Here is a 23,557-nt window from a genome sequence, read left to right on the forward strand (position 1 = left end):
GAAATGTGTCTGTAGGAAATGATAAGTTATCTTCTAAGATTGACAGTTCAACACTGTACTGATAAGATTACAGTAATAATATGTCGAAGAGGGCATTTCCATCTTAAGGGATTTTCTCATAAAAATCATTGATAGTATTTCAGTCTAATTTAAAATTAGAATTGGATTTCCATACACATAGAAGAATTAATACAATTCAATATACCTAAACTTGATAACACAATAATCTGTACTGTAACAAAATCACAACTTAAATTAATATTTGAACATTTTGTTTGCCCAAAAGTTACTAAGAGCATGAACTTTTATCTGTCACAGATTTAGATATTCCTCTTAAGATATTAGGAATTTAAAAGTGATGCACTAAAGTAGACGTTAATACCATTGGAATGCAGAGTCGGCTGTGATCGTAACGAGATACAGCCAGTTGAAATTACACTTAGAAGTGGCATGTAAATCATCTTTCTAGATTTAGATTAAATTAGTGACATAGTAACAAATTCTACTTACATGAATGTGTTACTAAGAAACAGTCCTAAATTATTAATTTGTAAATGGGAGGTGAGATGTCCGTATCAAAGCTTTAAAATTATGTGATATTTTGCAATATTGGTTTATAAACAATTAAAGAAGAAAAAAATCTGAAAACCTAAATAAAATGAAATTGGTCTGTATTTAAAATACTTGAAAAGATGTTATGTTGTATTAACAGTACATATATTATATTTTCATTTATGATTACTAATATTTAATAATAATGATGAATGTGAAAAGGAGTAATACTTATTACGTACCTGTTAGGGCGATGTTACAAAAATGCCTTAACTTGTTCTGGAGTTCATAGCACTCCTCCCGATGAACTGAATGTTCACAAGTAATACTACTCGTATTTATACAACAGGTATTTAACAATAGATCTGTATCTATCTGCATCCTATTATTAGTTAAGGCTGTTTGTTATATTGCTTGGATCGAAAAAGAACAAACCGAATCGACTCCACATCATCTCCTACACACAAGACTTGAATCGACTTGGACAGATCAGTGCCACTGCTTTATCATCTTCTTTTGACAAGTCTTGCACTCTATTGGCAATATCTAAAATTATTGCGGTTGTTCCAATATAAATAGAGCACTGTTATATTATTATTTATCATTTTTCTCTGTAATAATGCTTTATTTAGTATATTCATTATTTCAGTGAAAAACAGGCCTGAACCGAATCTTATGCTTCTTGACTGGAAATTTGTTGTGAAGATGATAATTCAAGTTAATGTAGCTAGTAACATTTAAGTTGACACTACTACTCTGGCAAAGCAATAAGAAGCTACTGGACATGTGAACAGTGCTCTTCTACGTCCTGAAAACATGCATGTATCTTTAGTATCATCACTAAAACGAGTGGATATCACTCAATAACAATCTAGTTCATTTTACAATTTATTTATATTTTTAATGTTCTTTAATTAATAAAAATAAAACAGTTTAGCAAAGCCCGTTCTGAAAATTGGTGTGAAATCTTAACTTGTACAGCTTTTCTTCAATAGACAAGGTATGAAATAATGTATTAATAGTAAATAAGCATAAAAAAGGGACAAATTAAACATATGGCAATGAACACACAAATGTCAAAGTTGGTAAAAAAAGTTGTATGTCAAAACTGTGTATGTCACACTTTATTATTACTTCAACTTTGACTTTGGTGTTATATGTTTGAACCAATTACTCTTTTACATGCTTAAAATTTTGTTGCAGTATTTGACACCTGAAGAACATGGCAGATAACACATATTGAAAGGTTTTGTTTCAGTTGTTGCAAGGCATAATAACAACAAATGTCTAAAATTTTGTTATCCTTTGATATAATAATGAAATACTTTTCACTATCCAATATGTTTAACACCAATCATTTGTTTATTTGCCAGAGGTAAAATTAGAGTGAGTTTGAACCAGGGTGGAGTGTTTAGAGTAGTTTAGATCAGCCAATTTTAGATAACTTTTGCAATGAGTTAAAACAGGGTAAATAAACAGGCTTATAGGCTCCTCTCTCAACAAAAACTGGTTCTTGACAGTAAAAAAACCCAATTTAAATTATGGAAACTTCATGTGAGAACTCCTTAAATGTGTCAGGCAAATTTAGAAGTGTGCAAGAAAAATTTAAAATATAGCTGTATTACATTCACCATGTACTGAGGATGTTCATACTTGGTGCTCAAACTTGATAAGTATTCATGCAATTAGTGAATATTGCATTTAAGTTGTGGCTTTTTTTTACTTTGTCAACCAACCTTAAAGGATTTTAGCAGCAACAGATGGAGTGTGCTTTCAAATAAAACTAAAAAGGATCAATACATAGAGCTTCTGACACTGGATGGAGTTCAAGAGTAGCAAATGTTACGTAGCAGTGTTTCTTCTGGCTGATTGTTACAAAGTAACGACTCACTCCATCCTCCGAAATCTGTGTGATCATCATCAATTGACTGCCAAATCTGCAGTCAACACTCACCTGAAGAGGTTACCGCGAAGGCACAACAAAGTTGTTATTAGTGGAAAACAAAGGGTTTAGTTTATATTTCGCAGTAGCTTCCATTGCAGAAAACTTGTCCCAAATTATTTCAGCTTAAGAAGAAACTGTAACTTGACAAAGGAGGCAAAAGCTCATGCAGAAGGCCTCATGCATAATTTTTTTTTTAATTTGACAACATCATTTTTGCTGTTATTTCGAAAGACCTGCAAAAAAATAATTTAAGAAATCAGATTGTCAGGATGGCAATAGACCCTTTAGATTCAAAAGTAATAAGTGAATGCAAGAAGTGCTCTAATGGAACCAAAAAAGTGTTTCTCTCCTTATGCTAAACGATGGACTAGGCTCACAGATCTAAGCAAGGAGGATATAAGATTAGTACTTGGAACGTTTTCTAAAACTGGACATGGCCCTCTTTGGTAACATCTGACGAAGGTGGGTTTAAGCCAGACTGATGAATACAAACTGTGTGAAGAGGTAGAAGAATTAGTAGAGCACATATGGTTGAACAGTCCTGCTATTAGTAAAATCAGGAAAAGGTGCGTAGGGGCTTATTTCTGATCCCAAAAGATATTACAGAATAGGAGTTGATAAATCTAATTAGTTTTTGGAAAAGCCTCAGATTTGAGGGATAAAAGATTTAAGTTTTTTTAAGGGGTTAGGTTATTCTTCTCCTACTTTCAAAAGTCAGATTGATTTTTCTCTACTTTATTGACCATACAGACGATGTGCTCCCTCACTATCCTGGTAAATAAGCAAGTAACATTATTTTATTATTGAAGTTTTTTAATTTAAGGGTATATGACTGATAGTTAAAACAGAATACAAAACGATTTCAGGTTGAAAAAGGATTTTAAGGAGGACATGTTGGGTTCCCTAGAACTGGTAGTGTAATACTGCTAGAATGGTAGGTGATTATTTTTAAAACCGATCATCTGGTAAGGGCAGTCGACGAAAAAAATCCAAGAGAACAGACATTTCACTATGACAAAAATTCGAATTCGCTTATCCAGTTTCCGTCTGTAACACAGCCCAGATCGTACCAGTGAAAAAATATATAAAGGGATTTCACTGTACATCCTAGAAACTACGGGCATGTTCAGAAAGTAAGTACCGTTAAAAAAACCCAATTAAAACAATTTTAAAACAAGCGGGTGATCAGTTTGTCCATATCCTCTTTGTAGAAGGTTCTCGTCAACGAATGTAGCTACAACTCCATGGCAGTTTTCACTTTATCGCCAGTTTCAAAGCGTTGGTCGCCTAGCTCGTACTTCATGTGCAGGAACAAGTGGTAGTCAGATTTTGCCAAGTCCAGGCTGTAGAGTGGGTGGTTGAACTGCTCCCAACGAAATTGTCAAACCAATGTGTGAGTGTCACTGACGGTATGGGGCCGAGCATTGTCATGGAGCAACACAATTCTGTTACTGAGCATTCCTCTCCATTTGTTTGGAATTGCCCGCCTTAGTTTTCTTAAGGTTCTGCAATACCTTGCCGCATAAATGGTTTCACCTCTTGGAAGAAAATCAATCAGCAAAACACCTTTCTGATCCCAAAAGACAGTGCACATGATTTTTTGTGCAGACATTGTCGTCTTGAATTTTTGTTTCTTTGGAGATTGCATGTGTCGCCCACTTTATTGACTGTTGTTTGGATTCCGGTGTGACATGACGGACCCAAGTTTCATCACCTGTCATAATTTTGTTAAAAAAACCTCAACATCATTACTGTACTATCTGAAAAAAGAAAAATCACTTCCGAGTCTCTTGGTTTTGTCTACGTCAGGGAGCATTTTCGGAACCCATCAGGAACACAACTTGTGATAACCTAAGTGATCCATAACAATTTTGTATAAAAGAGTGCATGAAATTTGTCTGAAATCGTCAAATAGCATTGATTTTTCTCTCTTAACCCTTTGAGTGACAGACATTTTGCCAGGTGTGCATGTAAAAGTGCTCTGCTTTAGACCACATGGTAGTGCAAGAATGTAATAGATATTAGACAGGCTTAACTTGGCCGATATTTTGTTAGGTTCAGATTCAAGGAAAATTAGCATTTTAAGTTCCACATAGCCCAAACTTTTTTTGTCACACCTAAAATTTATTATAAACTACCTAATTCTATTATAGAAACTGAGGGTGGCAGTGTCACAATATCCAGATGGCGAATAGTGGGTAAATTAATGACTCGCTGCAGAGGCACTTATATTAATCTAGAGGTTATATTACATACTCTCATGCCATGAACTCAGATAACCACAGCAGCCAACACATACTTCATACGCTTTTAGTATTTTATTGCATCCATTTATCAAACTATGAGGCTTATTAAAGTAATAATTAACACAACCCAGTATAATGACAATATTTATTCATTTTATTCTGTTTTCTTGCCTACTATTAATAATAAAAATTCAGGATGAAAAATAGTTTTAACTCATTTAGCTCCTGCAATTTTATCATTGTTATTAAATTCACTAACAAAATCTTTCTCCGCCATTTTATATTGTATTATTAACAAAATAATATTTAATATTTTGCTCATAACCTGATGTGAATATTTAATTTAATGCATTTGGAATAATGTCATAATATAAATATACCACAAAACAATTTTTATGGTTTAAAATGACGAATAACAGACCACTTATGGATTAAAACATACTTTGTCAGATAATCAAACATTGAAGTGTCACTTACATGTTTTTGTATGTATAAACCACCTTCAGAATCTTACACAATATATAATTTGGTATCAGATGGCTCTGAGTTGTTAATAATTTAACGTACAAATACAACACATCAAATGAAAACACAAACTGGTAGGCATTTTTACCCTTTTTACAACATAGGCCTACAGTAACTATATCAAATTTCAAAAATGAAGGTGCTAATGATTTACTCGTACTTAGAAAAATAATTTCTATAATAAATTATTAATTTTAATCATTTTTATTCATCACCTCTAAGGTGTTATAGAATGAATTACAACAGGTTCATAAAGAAAAATATATTAATGTATAAAATTTCAATTTATTTTATAACTGAAGTTCAATACATAAGAATGGTGACTGATGTTTATCAGCAAAGAAATTACAAATGAAACTACTCATTACAATAAAGTGAGCTGATCAAATCAGCACAATTAATAATACATATATTTATTTATATATATACATGAAAATATTTACACTTTGCTAATAGTTTACAATGCCAATTAAAAAAGACATATTTACAAGTTAAAAAAACCCACCAATAAATTTACACTCTTCTAATAAAAACATTGTAAAATGCTTGAAATACCAAGCACACATTTATTTATCAGTAAATTGTACTAGTTTATTCCAAAGCTAACATAAACAGTGTAATGTATTTTTGGTAATGCATAGACTTGAAAAACATCTAAAAAATTAACTTCATACATTTCATTTTGTTGGATATCACAGTAAATAAATTACATTTCCAGCCACTGTCTTACATACAAAGATGTAAAGAAGACACTTATTATGCATGAAATAACCTGCTAGTGTTGTGGTGTACGTTACAAGAAGTTTCTAATGCTGTGGTTATAACTTTACAATGATAGTTACTCGGTCAACAATGTGATAGAGAATATACGGTATAAGAAAAATCACGGTTTCACTTCCAATAATTTATTACCTTTTATTATTGTAGTCATGGCAGAAAGAATTGACTGCTTGGAAATGTAATTTTGTAAATTCAGCACTTAAAACTTATTGCTTTTCTCAGTACATTTTAATGTGAGAAGGTAAAGATTTCAACTCATACCTAAGGGATTTCAATTAACACTTATAATGATTAACGTAAAATTTACAGACTAATGCTGTACAGCGGTTGGAAGAACTATTGCTAGTTTCTACGACTCTGGTGTTAAGAACTCATTTCAAATTAAGACTATTTTCAACTTTGACAAAAGCAGTACCTCACAACACAACATAAAAACCTTGGTATACCAAAACTGCATTAAGTTACAGAACTAGTCACAAACTTCATTTTTATTTAAAATGCTAGATAATGTGGTACAGAGAATAAAAAGAGACTTCTTGTAAAAAAGTCTGATTTTAAGTTGATTCATATTTTTAACTAATCATTAAACAGAGTAAACTTTGAGTAAAACAACAATAATGATCTCAAAGTCTGAGTGAAAAATTATTGTAAAATAAATCAAAACTAAAAATCTGATCAATCGTTGTATTTGTACTTAATGTTTTACTTTTCCAGAAAACGTCTCTTTTTCACTTTCTACCCTTACACACTACGAGTTTTTGTGAACGTTTTAGTACTGATCTTGGTTTTAACTTTTGAATGAGTAATGATAGAACTCTTACTTCGGTGAACAGAGGTTATTTTGGATATATGATCTTATTAAAATAAATGAGAATTTACACGAGGTAAATCTTTATTATTTATTTTACTATCTTTATATAGTGTAACTAAGTTATAAAACCAAGTCATTTACTCAACAATTAAAAACACATGATTTATGTTTGAAGCCAAGTTTGGTAGGCTGTTATTTTGGACAAGGTTATTTTAGTCACCTCTAGTTTTCAATATTCTTCTTTTATTAAGATTAAAAAATAAAGTTCCAAAATTGGAGAGGGGGAGAGGTTTAAATGTAAACATTTTCATTTACATTTAGGGAACGGGACAAAATTGCTCAACCAACCAAAAATAATGATTAAGACATGTTCACCAAAGCATAAGTTTTTATTTGCATGTATCCTTAAGATAATAGAAGGATATATTTATTGACACTTGGTATATTAATGTTGTGTTATACTCAGCATTACTTAAAACCCAACATCTCAACACCGATGTCAAACTTTTCTCCTCAGACGAAATATTTTGCCTGGACTGTTAAACGTTTCCTGGTTACTTTGCACCGACCACCATGTGCCACACTTACGCCTAGATGCAGTTCAACACATTTGGCTTATTTATAAAACTTCTGTACTATCCTGACCAAAATTGAGACCTTATTAGGGCATTGATAACGAATTCACCCTAAAAAAAGAAGATCCAACTTTAGCCACTGGGTCTGACTGTAACAATATTTTCAAAGAAGCAGATTTCAAGGAGTCATTGTTTTGTCTTTCCAGCCGGATCCAAGTGCCATCTTAAGCTGGTTCTACACTCGCAGCGAGAACGGCCGTCAAAGCCCATGACAACTGTGAGTCACGAGTGTCGATGTTGTTCACGCCTTCTCGTTCGCGCTTCGCACCGTTCCCCAATCAGTGTCGGTTTTTTGGCCCGCGACAAAGGATTTGCAACACACAAACGTGTACACATCCACACTCACAGTTTTCCGCAGTAGCGTACAAGACATCGTAGAGAGTGGTTGTGTATCCGTTGGTAATTGGCTTAATTATGAGTGTTACATAGAATAATAAAATAGAATGCCTAGAATAGCACTGGAGAAGGAGGAAGGAGGAAGAAGACCAAGAGGAAGACCGAGAGGAAGATGGGAGGACCAAGTGTGGAAAGACATAGAGAGAAGGGGACTACAGAAAATACAGGTGGAGGAAGAGGAGACCTGGAATGATAGACAAAAGTGGAGGAGGCTGTGTACGACGACCCGTGATAACGGAAACGTCTGATGATGATGACATAGAATAATGATCAGAAATTGATCCTCACTGAGTGTTATCAAGCTGAACCGATACTCTGTCAGTCGAAACACAAGGACCGTAGAAATAAGAGTAAGGTTCATGATGCCTGGACACGTATAAGTGGTATCTTAAATATATCTTTAACTGAGTCAAAGAAAAAGAAGAAATCATTTTTCTTCTAGATATCTTTTTTATATGCTTCTTATCTTTAATACAAAGGCAATTGTAATACATAATTGCAAGCAGTGACACAGCAGCAGCAGAAATCACGTCGTCGTCCATTATAGTCGTGAACAAGACTATGAAAGTTTACGAGTGTGGAGGGACAGTGTACGCGCAGATCGCGGTGTTTATTCACGGTGCGATGTCACACACGAGTGTAGAGCCGGCTTTAGATGCTTTTAGATACTATAATTGTCTTGAATCTTTTTAATTTTGTTTAATATAATAATAAAATGGGAAAATTTAACTACGCTTTTATTATGTTTGTACCAAGTTTATTACTGTGTAACTGTTAAATTCATCATTACTTTGAAAAAATCTCAATGTTTAACAACAAATACTGATATTTTAGAATAAGCATGTTTACATTTAACATTTTTCTTTTTATTTGTAATGTATCGAAAATTTATATTACAGCTGGTTTCTTACAGACCCAATTGGTATTAAATTTAAATACAGAAAGGAAATTTTAACAGCCCAAAGGACACCAGAGAACAGGAGCTCTCAAATACAGGTTTTTGTAAAAGCTTCAGACTCTAAGGGTCTAAAACTCAGGTAAGGGAGGCATAAGATCATTTCAGGACTACTTGCAGAGACTCAGGCCATTAAAAGAGGCCTCTGTAAAAGTGCCATCTGTATTGAAGGAAGATGTGCAGTCATCAATTTTATAGAGAAAATTATGAATATTAATGTGCACAAGACTATGTCTAAGACGTTGGACTTTTGGTTAGAGATAACGCTGGTTCAAGTCCTGTCTGTGAGCATTGCACTTTTTATCAGTACTATCGACCTTTACTGTATCAACAACTCTTCCCCCTATTCGGTTAGATAACATCCTCGCACAGGCTAGTGGCCAATAAGGATGGGCAGAATAAGGTTTAAAAGGGGGGACACTTAAAATCAGTCTCAATAAGGCCAGTTTCTCTACACTTCTCGTAACACCTAAGCCCAAAGTAACACCCTGGATCACAGGCTAAGAATGTTTCGTCTTGAGGGAGCAGTTAGGGAGCATAGAGCAAAGGCCATCTGTCTGCATAGATTGGAATATAAGGCAACACATTTTTAAAACTCAACAACAATATACAACTATTCTTAACAGCCAAAATTTAACAAACAAGTTCAAGTTTTGGTCGATGATTAATTGAAAACAGCAGCGAAGTTTTTGAACTTTTGTTGATTAATTACAGTTAAAGGAATAGTTGACACAATGTTTCGCCACAGTAGGATTTTTGAACATTTACTCACATTTATTAGTACAGAGTCAATAGATTAAATCTAAACCCTCTTAGGTCCAGGCAACGGATTAATGCTGTCAGTTTAACTGCCAAAAAAGTCCTGTTTGAAGTGTTATCAATTTCACCCCTTTACATAAATATCCAAAATTCAAAAGATAAATTTTCAATTTTTTTGTGAACAATCTAACAGACAGAAATAATCATTTGTCGTAAACATTTGAAACACCTTGCCCCTCCAAATGTTACCTTCGAATGACGGGTTTTTAATGTAAGCTATGTTATTGAAATCATAAATCATTTACTTGTTTGTGCATAGCTTTATATCAATATTGGCATTACTACATCCGACAAAACAGCTGTCCAATATTTTGTCTCCTATGGTGAAACTTTCCCTGCTCAAATTAGGTTTTCTTGCCTGAATGTAGAAAAAAATACATTACATTCGTGAGTGAGTTTTAGTCAATTTATTACAATAAGAAATGTTTTTCAAAATTTAAAAGAACGGAATAGGCATTTTACTTTGAAAATCTTGAAAATCTTTATACCATAAACATAAGAAATGTTTGGCGTTTCCAAATGAATATCATATTTGTACAGTTTGACTTACAATTATAAATTATACATCAAATGAACGACCAACTGAAATAGTTTTGTTGCTTTTACATGAATCCTTACATGTTATTATTAGCATGAAAACGCCAGGTGTCTTTGTATAAGGATGAATGTAGGATGACCAAGAATGGCTGAAAATTGTGTTGAACAACAGAAAGTGTTTCACACGTAGTCTCAAAAATTCTGCCTAGAAGGTTATTTGTGAGTTAACGATTCCGCTCATGTGGGTGAGAAGAGACTTAAGGAGATTCTTACAATTCCTTACTGAACGGTCGTTGCAAGCTCTATAACCAACAGACTACGATAATGTGCTAACTTCACGAACGAATTGTTGTCGTATGACAATGAACATTTTCTTCTAAAGGTACTCATTGGTGAATCGATATCTCACCTGAGCAGAAATGTGCATGTTCATAATGGGAGCATTTAGGGTTAGCAACTCCCCATGAGGTGGTAACAACTACGAGATTCACCAACATTATATGCTAGCAACAAGTTTACATGCCCGGTTCTTCTTCAATGAAGCGGCTGTAACTGGTGCATTTTTTTATCTTGATGCGCTACAACTATGGCTCTCAAGTGAAAGATGAACCAGAGATCTTAATTCAGTAGCAAGACAGGTTGCTGCCTCACTGGCATAATGATGTAAGCCATCAGTTAAACAATGTTAAATTGGCCTCCTGGGGCTGGATAACATGGCCTTCACAAAGGATTATGTATTTTCCTATGAAGCAGTTCTTGCAACAATTACTCCAGAAACACTAATCAAGGTTTGGGTAGAACTAACTTATCGACTTAATATGTACCAAGTACAGTAATGAAGGTACTCACCTTGGCATTACTTTAATTAAAGGAAAAACAAAAATCTAGGTGTTCGCTCTTTCATTCGATGCATCATTTATAAAATTTGTAGTCAAACTGAAGAAATACTAAAATTCTTTAAAATCCTCACATTCATTTTGAAGCCCCCTATATATACAGTAATAAAATAATAAAACATATAGTTAATGGATATTAAATAGTCTAATATTATCTACGTGTTATGTAATAGGACATACAATTCTATGGATTTAAAACTGGTTTCATCTGGTCTTAAAAGGGTTAAGATTAAAAATTTAATTTAAACGACCTTAACACATAAAAACTCCAAAAATATTCTTAACTATGCAATAGACATTTGGCAAACTATATTCTCATTATTACAGGGCCGGCACTTCCTTATAAGCTAATGGGCAGCTAATTTGTCGATATTCGTTAAGTGTTGGAATATTTTACAAAAAAAGTTGGTACAGCAAGTAAAATAAATACTAACAAACTTTATATGTGTTTCTTTATACAATACGCTGTCAATAATTAATGTGTCAAAAATCCAGACAACTAATCCGAATATGATTCCGTTGGGAAATTGCATTTCGTAAATACAGTACAGTATTAGTTTTCACTTCTGGTTGGTTTGTACCTTCCAGTTGAACCTACACTGAGGACAGTTAGTTGCTTTATCTACCACTGTCCCGTGAGTTGCGTTCGGCCATTAACCTCAAGCACGTATTTTACATGCGCAAAGTATTTTGTTGTAGCAATGGATACGCTCTTCATAAAATATCTCAATTATTAAGTGCGAAACCGAGCAAAAGAATATTATGCTTCTATAATGAATCACTTAAAAATATACAGCAATACTTTTATTTATACATTCCACTTCACATCAACTATAGTGAATTAAGGCCAATTCCAGGGATATTTTTACATTGAGGACGTTTACCAGCCTTTTATGGGTTCATTTTTATCATTCAATAATCTGGAAGGGATCCGGTTGCAATAGATTCTGGTTATTGACAGACACTCCACTGTATATTTACGGAAAAAAAAATAAAAAATATGCACACCACACTATAACTTGTGATAAGTTTTTAAGGCAATGGGTACGCGTATGGTTGCTTCTGTCTGAGTTTTGGAAGTAAAAAATGTCAATTTTATGTATTCAGGTATGTGTGCATGTGTGTATCTTGAGGTGTATACAACTGATAAGACTATCAGATTACTGGAGTAAACATAAAAAGTGCAACCATGACATTTAGACTATTTCTCACCTAAGGAGCGTTTACGTACCTAAAACCGGCCCTGTAAAAATGTCAACAATGAATAGAATATATCTTGCATTAGAAAGTAAATAAACATTTTGCATGAGGTAGCAAGTTTTGCATGTTTAGTTGTATTATTGCATAATAATGTATAATACACACCACACAGTTGAGCTAAGCTAGTTTACTAAAAAAGAAACAGCTAAATTTCAAACAGTATCAATAAGTTTATGGGTTATTGTTACATATTAGTACAAAATGAACAGTAATAAAAAGTCTATTTGATTCACACTCACTATAATTAACAAATGAGTTTTGTTATTATAATAAAACCGTTTTTAAATAGAACATCTATTAATATGGAGTAATCTTTGCTAAACAGCTGCCTTCCAATCATATAATTGATAAGAGTGTACAATATAAGACTTTGCAGCTAGTCAGTTATGACTCAGTGTATTTCGTACTAAAATTTAGGTATTTCCTAGTCTGTTTTTGTAAACACATCATTTTAATGTATCGTATACATTTGTTCAAGTTGCCATTTTTGTAAATTATGTGTTTTACTACAGATAATCGAAGTATTTAGTATTGTTTGTATGATTTTACTAATGTAAAGATAATAGTTCGACATTTTCCCTTAAATTTACACCAAGTATTTAAAACTCATTATTCGAAACAAGACTTCTGAAACAGCATCAGCACCCGTTTAGAATAAACTACTGTAGAATTGAGTAATAGTTGTTAATAAACTTGTTACTTTCCTGAGTTTCTGAGATAATGTACAGAAAACATCTAGTGTTGAAAGAATTTTGAAAGATACACTGTGACATGTATATCAAGAGTTCAATTCTGAGGTATTAAGAGAGGTATCAATGTATGACATTATACTTTCCTAACTCTATGAAGAGCAAAACATTACTCTAAAATTTTGGTATTGTCATAGTGGAATGATCCTCAAGAACATGTCGCTATCATCGATAGTGAAGTCAGTATTCTAGCATAAATAGTGAAATCACGTCATTCCATAGCTGCTGTAAACTAGTGACATGGTTTTGCAACTGAATCAACCCATGAAGTAGTTTTAGAACTGAATCGACCTATGAAATTATTTTAGAACTGAATAAACTTAGCACAGCTTATACTCAATAGTCAAGCTATTTATTGCAAAGAAATGGTTAATATATATATATATATATCAAAAGTCATTAAATTTATTATTTCCTATTCACACTACATCAAAATCAACAGTCAAACACCCAATTTAGCATACATACATCCTTCATTGTTTCACCAATTTTCCCACCTCAAGTGCCAGAGTCAATCTCCCAATTGGCCAGTCTCCCAGTTGTATGCAAAAAACTCGCTTATATTGTAACAAGCTTGAGACGCTAAAAAGCGTTCTAGACGAGTTTTTAGCATCTAACACCTAGTGTTGCAGCACTTTTGATCCAGTTTGGCAACTTGTTGAAGAAATGAACACCTGCCTGTGATGGTTCATAAACCACCATCCTGTGCCTCCCAGTTCGGTAATTTATCCTACCTCTTGTCCCATACGAATGTATATCTTGGCCACTAATCATAGCACATTTAGACATACAATACAGAGTCTTTCCATATTCTAGAGATCTAGTAGAGTGTAACAACTGTCATTTCTTGAAAGTTTTTCTCTGCAAGACTCTCTTAAAGTTAAATGAGCAATTATACAAAATGCTGATTTTGTCATTTGTACATTCTCATAATTTAGTTATTTGCACAGGCACCCCACAATACAACTCCATAGGAGAAGTTGGGATAAATCAGTCCATAATACGCCGTTATCAGAACCTGAGTAGGGCAGTATTTGGCTAACAACCTCAAATAACCAGCAGGGATCACTTCTGGCTGGTTTATACCTTCCAGTTGAACCTACCACTGGGCACAGCAAAACCTGATGTGTCACTTAAATCTGGGCAACCTTATGGAGGTCCAGGAGTAGCACATCACTAACCGCAAATGTCAGAGATTCTGGGGTGCAAGGGCAAAGGTCTAGTCTACTGCGGGAGATGACTGTTGGAGTTTGGTGGGGTTTGTTCCGTAACTATCAGAGGTTCTTGCTAGCCTCAACAAGGGTGTGCCACCCCCTGCCTGCTTTGACTGGAGAGGCTAGTTCAGAGCTGGCCTCCCCTTCTTTCGGGAGGACATGACTTTGAGATTAGTGCCCTAATTCTTCCTCATGGACCTCGATACGAGGCGGCCCCTACTCCCTAACCTTACCCATCCTGAATATCCTGTCACTCCGGAAGCAGCACTAAGGTTCTTATAGGACTAAGTGCAATTTATAAGTTTCTTGTCCTAAGAGAACAAAAGAAAGACCTCAAAACATAAATGCCTGAGAATAGTGATCATTCTATGACAACCCTCTATCAAGGTGTATTCCGAGGAATTTTGAACTGACAAGCTCTTTCAGTGTGGAATCTGCCAAACATGATGGTAAAACCACACTCTGAGCTTGCAGATCACAAAGTTAAGTTCAAGACATTGGATTTAAATGAATTAGTTTTGAGACTGATTCTGTTGAAATATTGAACAACTCTTGGGACCACCAAAAGTGTTTTGTTCCAAAACAGAATTTAATTTTCCTTTGAAACAGAGTCGTGTTATCAGCATTCTGCACTACTCATTTGTGCAACAGTGATGACTGAATGCTATTAACAAATATTAGAAAAATAAGTGTACTCAGAATTGATCCCTGAGGGGCACCGTAAATCAATAGAATTGGTTTGAAAGAAGATCCGAGATTTGTATAGCTTAGAAATGATCTAAACCACACATGCGGTATACCTCAGATGCTGTATGATTCCAGTTTGTCTTAGTAAAATTTCGTCTAGCCATACATTGCTTGTAAATGATATAGGTATGCATAGAGCAAAAGTTTGAAACAGAAATATTAAAAAGTGTAACCATGTTTGAGCAACAAACCAATCTTTTATTATTCCTTATGTTGAATTATTTTAAAAGTACTAAGAATGAACTATAAAATATCAGTTTTTCATTAAAAAGCTTACAGTTTTTCATAAAATACAGGGCAGTAAACATGTTAGAAGTTACAGCTTAGTATTATTTCAATTTCTAACAAATACACTAAAGATTTTTCAAAATAAACTTCTATTCTTCATCCACAAAAAAGAAGTCCAAAGACCAACTGTTGATCAATATATCATATTTATATAACCATTAGCCATTTCTAATTTAGTTAGTGTATTTTATGCTAAAATGTAATGAACTATTGATTAGAATGATAAGATAAAGTCATCAATTTAAACCTAAAAATCTGATGCCTCATTAAAGAGATATATGTAAACGCCATTATCAATGACATGTCACAGTGTTGAATGTTAATTTTCTCATCCGTGTTGACAGTGTCAACTAAAATACACTTCTGAACTTCTGTTATTGAAAATATTGATTTATTTTCACATCAAACGTTCTGTCAAATTGTTGGTAAAATATAAAATAATAACAATCTGAAAGACCCAAGTAAATTTACAAATGATGATTTTATTACTTTAAAACTATACAATATATGGTTTACAACAGTTTTAAGTAATCAAAATCAGCAACAGAAAAACACATTTAAATGACTTTTGAGAAATTACCTAAACATTTTTGGTGTATGAGAACTCAACACATTTTCTTATGCCTACAACGAAAAGTCAAATTTCAATAATATATTACACTATAAATCTGTAATTTATCTACATATATGTACAGTAAAATTATTTACAGATATGGAAAATAAATAATATACAATTTTACTAATTCAATTATTTTCTTCTATGATCACATATAATCATAGGTAATTCAACAAAACGTTAATTTTCAAAGATAGTAATTAACTTACAAATGTACACAGAATCATGATGTCATGAGCTATGCAAACAAAGAAATAACACAACAATTAGGCAAGTAACTAATAAGATGTAGTATTTTATGCCTTTACCCGAAAGGTCATGTAATTTTCAAATGGTAGAAAAATAAATTATTATTAATTAATCAACAACAAAAAGTATAAATATAAATCTCTGAGAAGAAAATAATTAGGAACAGGTAGTATAATTTCGATATAAATAATTTTACTAGTAAATAATTTAATTTGAACCGGTTATTAAAATAAATATTAAGAAAAAAATCACACCATGCAAACATAAATTATTGTTTTAACATTTCGGACAAGGTCACTAGAATACGTCGCGTCATGTGAGCCACAGGATTATCCATAATATACTGTTTACAAATCACATAATCAGCATAAATGTGACTCCAATCTTGTATTCTAGTCACTTTGATAATGCTTCCTAACTGTAATTATGCAATAAACATAGAGGCAATAAGAAAAACAATACATTCTAAAATAAATCTGCCAGTGAAATTAGCGTTAATAATGTACTTTTGTGGCACACTTGTTGTTATTTGTCAGGAATCATCAGTCATATCTTTAAACGTGTATTTATCTACACACATATAAATCTGAAATTTCAATAAAAATTTAAAATCAACAGAAATGTTATATTAATATATACAAAGTTGAGGCTTAATAGAAGTACAAGTGCTGGTATTAAAATAAGTATTAAAACAATTTGATTTAAATATAAAGTAAAATAAAAATAAGTAAAATAGTTATAAATATTGATAAACAATATAAGGATATCACTAATAATGCACAACAAATAACAACTTTAAATAAAGCTAGTGATGTATATATAACAACAATTTATAATGGCCTATTATATAGTTCAGCAAAAATGTTCAAATATGTTAAATATTTATAACACAGATACACGGTTATGATATAACTGGTTAGGACTGACTGCAGTATCGTACCGAGTCTTGGTAACAAAGAGAAAGGTATGAAATGAAGCCTCGACAAGACATATTCAAAACATATGGCATGACATAATATAAAGCATGGCCACCAACACAACGCACAGTGCTAATAAAACCATGGTATTCTTTATTTTATTATAACTCCAAGATAGAGAACATTTATTCTGGGAGACAAGAGAACGATTGAATGGGATATGACTTCAGTGAACTTATTTCCTCAATGAACTCATTATTATGACTTTGTTACAAATAATTTTAATTAATTAGGCTTTTATTTTGTAAACACAAAATTATTAACCCCCATTAAACTCAAATCCCTGTATTTATTGTCACATTTCTGTCTTTCCTGACAGTACTTATTGAGGGTATTTATTACAATTACACCAATTTAGAATATTTTGTTCGTATTTTAATTTTTTTTCGTACTGCATAAAGAAATTGTATTTAACCAAAATATTAAAACGGCATTTGTTTTGAAATAAACAGTTTTTAATTGCCAACACTCTTTTGCACTAATGAAGAATTTAGTTTCCTAAGTTTAAATTGTAAATGAAACCAATGCAAATATGCACAAACGAATCGGAATAACAATCTATCGAATTGCTATTGTATTGTTTCTACTGGTACCAAATGTTCAGCCATTTCTAAGCTTTTCGTGGAACTGGTATACAACATTTACAATTTAATCAATATATGATAATTGATAAAAATTTAGCTTGGGATAAACATGTAGATCATGTTACTAATAAGATGTCTACTATATGCATTGTGACAAATGGCAAAAATTAGTAATTTAAATACACTGAAATTAATATATTTCTCATTGATCCACTCACATTTAGCTTACAGAATAAGCATTTATGGAGCAAAAACGATAAGCAATTTAGATAGGCTACTGGTCCTACAAAAACATCTTTGAGAGTCATGAAACATTTAAGATATACAGATTCTGTTAAACATATTTTTTCTGAACTTGGAATTCTGACAGTATATGGTTTACACGTATTTGAATCAATAATTTATGTAAAACAATATTTTGATCCTATACTAAGAACTACTAAACATGTATATATATATATATATATATATATATATAAAATACTCATTTTAATAGACATATCGATCAACACAATCTCGAATTTTACAGAAAGAAAACATATTATACAGGTGTAAGATATTTACATAATATACCAACAAAATTTATAATGGAAACAAATCTGTTAAAATGTAAAAAAGAAGTAAAGGATTATTTAACTAATTTTTCTCTATATTCTTTTGTGCAATATTTCAATACAAAAACCGATTAATTCATTTAAGAAGAATTGAAGATAAATTGTCAAGATGTAAGTTTTATCATTTGAATGAACTAATGTTACCATTTTTTATTTATATTTAAAAATTAATATTATTATTTAGTTTGATTGTAACGACACTATTCTTTGCACCTTGTGCATATTATGGAATTAAGTGGTTTGACTACTGACTATCATTTTTATGCAAAATTTAACACCACTCTTTTTTTAGCTATTTTAAAACTGAAACTGTAATACACCACTAAACAATCAACCCTTATAAGACCTATAATAATAAGTACTTATTTCAATGAACCTTTGAAGTATAATACATATATTGTTTTAGCTGAATTTTTATAACTTAAAAAATAGTTTAAAATGTTTAGAACATAATTCATAAGGTACTCGATAAGTGAGACAGGTTTATATCAATTTCTTAATAAGAAAACAAAACATGAAGAAATATGAATGAACAGAAACAATACCATACACGACTTCATATGTTTAACAGTGTGACAAAAATTCTTCCGGCTGTTCCAAAAACCAATTTTAACTGTTAAGATTTTTGCTCTTTGGTTGAATGGTAATTTTGAAACCAAAATATTCCGTATACTAGTACCCAAAAATAGACAATACACAAAATTGCCTTATTACCTAAACATCTGCTTGGTGCTGTTTATATGACTACTCTTGATGCTGTGTATATATGGCATATTATGAGTAGGAGTTTAGTTACAAATTTTAGTGAAAAGTTGAAACTTTAATGATTCAACAAAAATTACAAAACACATATCATATATTAAATTAATAATCAATTTGTAATCTTCCCCTAAACGGTTATTAATCAAAGGAAAATAAAAATCTGTAACAGATTTACACATATCTGGATTAAAATCATATCTAATTTAAATTACATTTAAGGTCTTAACAATATAAAAGTGTGAAAAGTGTGTTTCAAGCTATTCAGAATTCAAAGAGTGATTGTGGCAAGGAGCAAAGACTGCAACATTTATTTTCTTAATCTCTCCAAACACTTCTTAACACCATTTTACAATACCCCTTAAGATTTTACAGTAATATTAGTTTGGTGTGTAGAAATCGAAAATTGTATAAATATAAAATATACATCCAACATGATTTTTAGACATAATCTTGCATATTATACATTTATTTTGGTATGCCATATTTTATTTTATTCCATGTTATGCCCAAGAAATAAAAATATTTATAGGGGAACCGTATTTGTACATTTGTGGTAGAATTATACAACAAATCCTCATGGTTCCTAAAAAATCTGTGTCTGAGGTTCATCTGTAATGTACTTTGAACATACAAATACCATCTAGGACGATTGAGCTACATCAACAGCTTTTAGTGTTTTAGTTCAAATATGGTATTAAATAAATATATATAATATAAATTTTATATTATTAATGTTAAAATGTAGGTTTATTTTGGTAATTATACCATTAGTATCACATTTTGTTCTTGGAAACCCAGTGTAAGACAGAGATGTTTTGTTTATTTACTTAAATACCATCAAAATACCGTTCAATATCAGATCACTTGTTTGTGAGAACAAAAATTATTAAAGAAATGAATTAACTTCTAATAGTAAATTGTTGCATGGTCCATAGAAAACAAAATTAATTCGATGAGTCAGAAACTTTAACAGCCAAAAATTAATAGATAAAAATGGTGTTTCAAGTTGTAAAATTTACATTTGACGAAAATGTTTGAAAGTACATTTAGTTAAAATTTTAATTATATCATTGTAACAAATAGGGTAAACGATAACCCTACAGATATCAGTAATTTGCCATTGTTTGAGCATCTAAAGTCTTAAAACTCTTCATGGGGTGATATTACTACTGCACTAACAGATTGCTTTCTTTGGGGGAAAATGATTGCAAATGACACTGGCAGATTTATAAAAGGCATAAAAAATTAATAATTACATTTGGTTGATTGATCTAAAATAATAAACATACTTACTAGAAACAATTGTGTGAATAATTTAAAATAGTATTACAGGACAATGATAGCCTACTGACTGTAGGATTAGAATTTAGCTCCAACAAGATATAAATAAATAGGATACGCACAAAAACTGAAGTAAAACCCAGAGAATGGTGAGACTCGAGCCCTGAGCCCTTTGTGAGATGATAATAACGCAGCACAGCCAGATAAGTTTGTGTAAGAGGTTTTGTGTAGACCTCACATTAAGCAGTTCACCCCCTTCATCAAGTAACTTCCATAGGCACCTGCGTAGCTTTCCTCATAAGAGCCTCATTTGTATTTTTGTCCGAGATCACTTGGGAGCTCACCACAGTTGTCTCCAAAATATCACCCCTGAAAGACACAAATGTTATTTTTACTATGTTACTTTATATTATGATATATTATAGCTTCTGTCTTCAACCTTTAAACTGCTAAAATTATGCCCATAGGCCTTATTGGTATTGCTGTGCTTAACTCAAAAATTTTCTTCTGAAAATTTGTATATGCTGAATGTATACGTACATAAATATGGGCTTATGCAATATCCTGCCAAAACTTTAAAACATCCAGACTTAGATGAGTTCGTTACTCAGATTTAATCAATAAAAAATGTCAAGATGGCAGCCAAACACATTTGAGCAAAAATTTTAACTTAACTAATTCCTAACACAGGTTTAAAAATTATATATTTTTAAAATATACCAGGTTGTTATAAACAACTTTTCTTCCACATTTTTCAATATATCATACATTTTCAAGATGAGGGCCATTCAAAGTTTGAAAAAGGAATGGTGATATAAAGTGGGAATAATTGTGAACATTATAACTACCGTAGTTCCTCATAGATTCAGATTACAATTGGAACAGAGACAGTATTTACACACAGCTTGGTTGAACTCATTAGCCAATCTTTATCAATAAAACCTTAAAAATAGTGGCAATTTGCATTGGGCAAAATTTTTAACTCAACTAATTCCCAATATAGACAAAAAAATTAGACATTTTAAGAATATACCAGGTTACTAAACAACTTTTATTCTTTCACATTGTTTGATATCTCTTTAGGTTTCACATAATTTTAAACACAAAATGGTTTTAGAATAATTTATAGTAATATTGAACAAATTTAACTTTTAATCAATTTCTCTAGGTCAAAGAACCAAGGTAGGTAAAATGTCGGAAGTTACTGGACAAAAGTATTTTTTTGTATATAAAACACAAATTGCTCTTTCTTGGCTGTACTTTAGAAAGATAAATATTTACTGATTTATTATCAGCCGTCCATGGTAGATGCGGACACAAGAGAATATTGAAAGAGTAAGAAGAACTGTGGAAACCAGACCTCAGCGGCCGGCCCATAAACAAGCTGCTTCTTTGTGCAAGTCTGGCCGCTCGGTAAGACGAATATTGCATTTTTATCTGCATTTACACCCATATAAAATGGCTATTGTCCAGCAGCTGAAAGCATTGTTCCTCAGACCTTAGCATTTGTAGTAGCCATGGAGCAGTGGTCGGCTGCATCCATAACCACCACCAGCACCTTAGCATTTGTGATTTTTTTTTCTTGTGTATTCTTTAAAATACACAAGAGTTTACACAAACAAATCCCACACACACGAGTTGACAATCTGAATGAGTTGAAAGTGGTCATAAGTCAAGAAGTTGCAAACATTTCTCCTGCAATGTGAGAGAAGGTGTTTTGACAGCTTCAGTGCAAGACTGGAAGAGTGCATGGTCAAAGAAGGACATCACTTAAAGAACGCCATGTTTAGATATTTAAGTGATCAATTTGGTTGGTTTGATGTTATTTTCATTAATTTGTATGAACAACCTTCTGTAATAAACAATGAAACATCTTGAATCACTTTTGATTATTGTGTCATTTTAAAACCAACAGGTCATTTTGCCGCACCCTGTTTTTTGATAACCTAAATCAACATAAATAGCAGATTAATCAAATTTAATATTAAATAGGGTTTATATCATTTTTAAGTTAAGAGATTGCAATGTTTAGATATAATTGGTAAGTGATCCTTTCAAGTTTCTTCGCATATATTTGTAGAGTGATTTAAAATGGCAACATCATATCGATTATGTGGTAACAAAGATTTCAAAAGGTATATGAACAACTGTTTGCATAGTTAAGGTTTTTTTTAAATCACTGAATGCCGAAATACAAAAAATGCAAAAACCTATAAATAATACAACATTTGATTGGGATATAATCAATCAATGTAATTTTGAAGTAACAGGTGTGTGGTATACCATGTGACCATTAAATCTAATATAAGTAAGCATCTGCTTATACAGATATGAGCAAAATCTGGACGTTCTACGATTACAGCAGGCATTAAGTTTATTGATTCAATAATCAATTCAGTGGATAAGGGAGACCACAAGATTGGAGTATTTCTGGACTTGACCAGAGCATTTGACAGTGTGTCACATTGTAAATTAATAAGTACTCTTAACCCTCGAGCTGGCAGTTGAAATGTCCTCAAGTGGCAGGCCATTTTGAGGTGTTTTGCAGTAGTATCGGTTTTTAATTTTTTTTAAAATATAATTTGATTATAAACCTATATGTATTATATATCATTGTTTTCACAAGAAAATTTACTTTTTATTTATGGAAACCCCAAAATATAAGAAATTTATCACTTTTTTACTAAGTTTGTTTTCAAAAAATAAAAAAGGTATGTAAAAGTGGTGGGGGTGCACCTATAAAAGACATATTGTGTGAAAAAAAATATTTCCAAAATACCCAAAATGTTGAAAATTTTTTATAGTTTTAGAAAATGTATAGTTTACTAAATTTTTTTTTTTAACAATTATGAAATACTCTAAACTGAAAAAAGTACAAAACGGCTAAATTCGTTGCTATGGATACGACTGTGTTATAAAATTCATCAAAATCTTAATTATTACTCAAAAAATTCATAAAATACTCGTACATTAAAAGTAAGCCTATATAAAAATAAATAAAGAAGCTTTATATCATGATCATCGCATATGAAAATGATCCTAAAGCTAACTAAAACTACCACAACACTGCACATAGCCTAGAATACAAAAGCTCACTAATATATTTTTTCACATATATT

General features: G+C 31.9%; 1 protein-coding gene across 1 annotated transcript in view; it reads right to left on the reverse strand.

The window, feature by feature from the left end:
* Nucleotides 1-15,817: 15,817 nt before the first annotated feature.
* LOC124369916 (enhancer of polycomb homolog 1) overlaps nt 15,818-23,557 on the reverse strand; it is a 79,893-nt gene continuing 72,153 nt past the window's right edge. Inside the window, exon 13 of the mRNA XM_046828096.1 lies at nt 15,818-20,807. Within this exon, the coding sequence (XP_046684052.1) occupies nt 20,699-20,807 (109 nt within the window). The 3' untranslated portion in view covers nt 15,818-20,698. The remainder of the gene's footprint in view (nt 20,808-23,557) is intronic.

The sequence above is a fragment of the Homalodisca vitripennis genome, chromosome X (assembly GCF_021130785.1).
Source record: "Homalodisca vitripennis isolate AUS2020 chromosome X, UT_GWSS_2.1, whole genome shotgun sequence".
In the NCBI taxonomy this organism is placed as follows: domain Eukaryota; kingdom Metazoa; phylum Arthropoda; class Insecta; order Hemiptera; family Cicadellidae; genus Homalodisca; species Homalodisca vitripennis.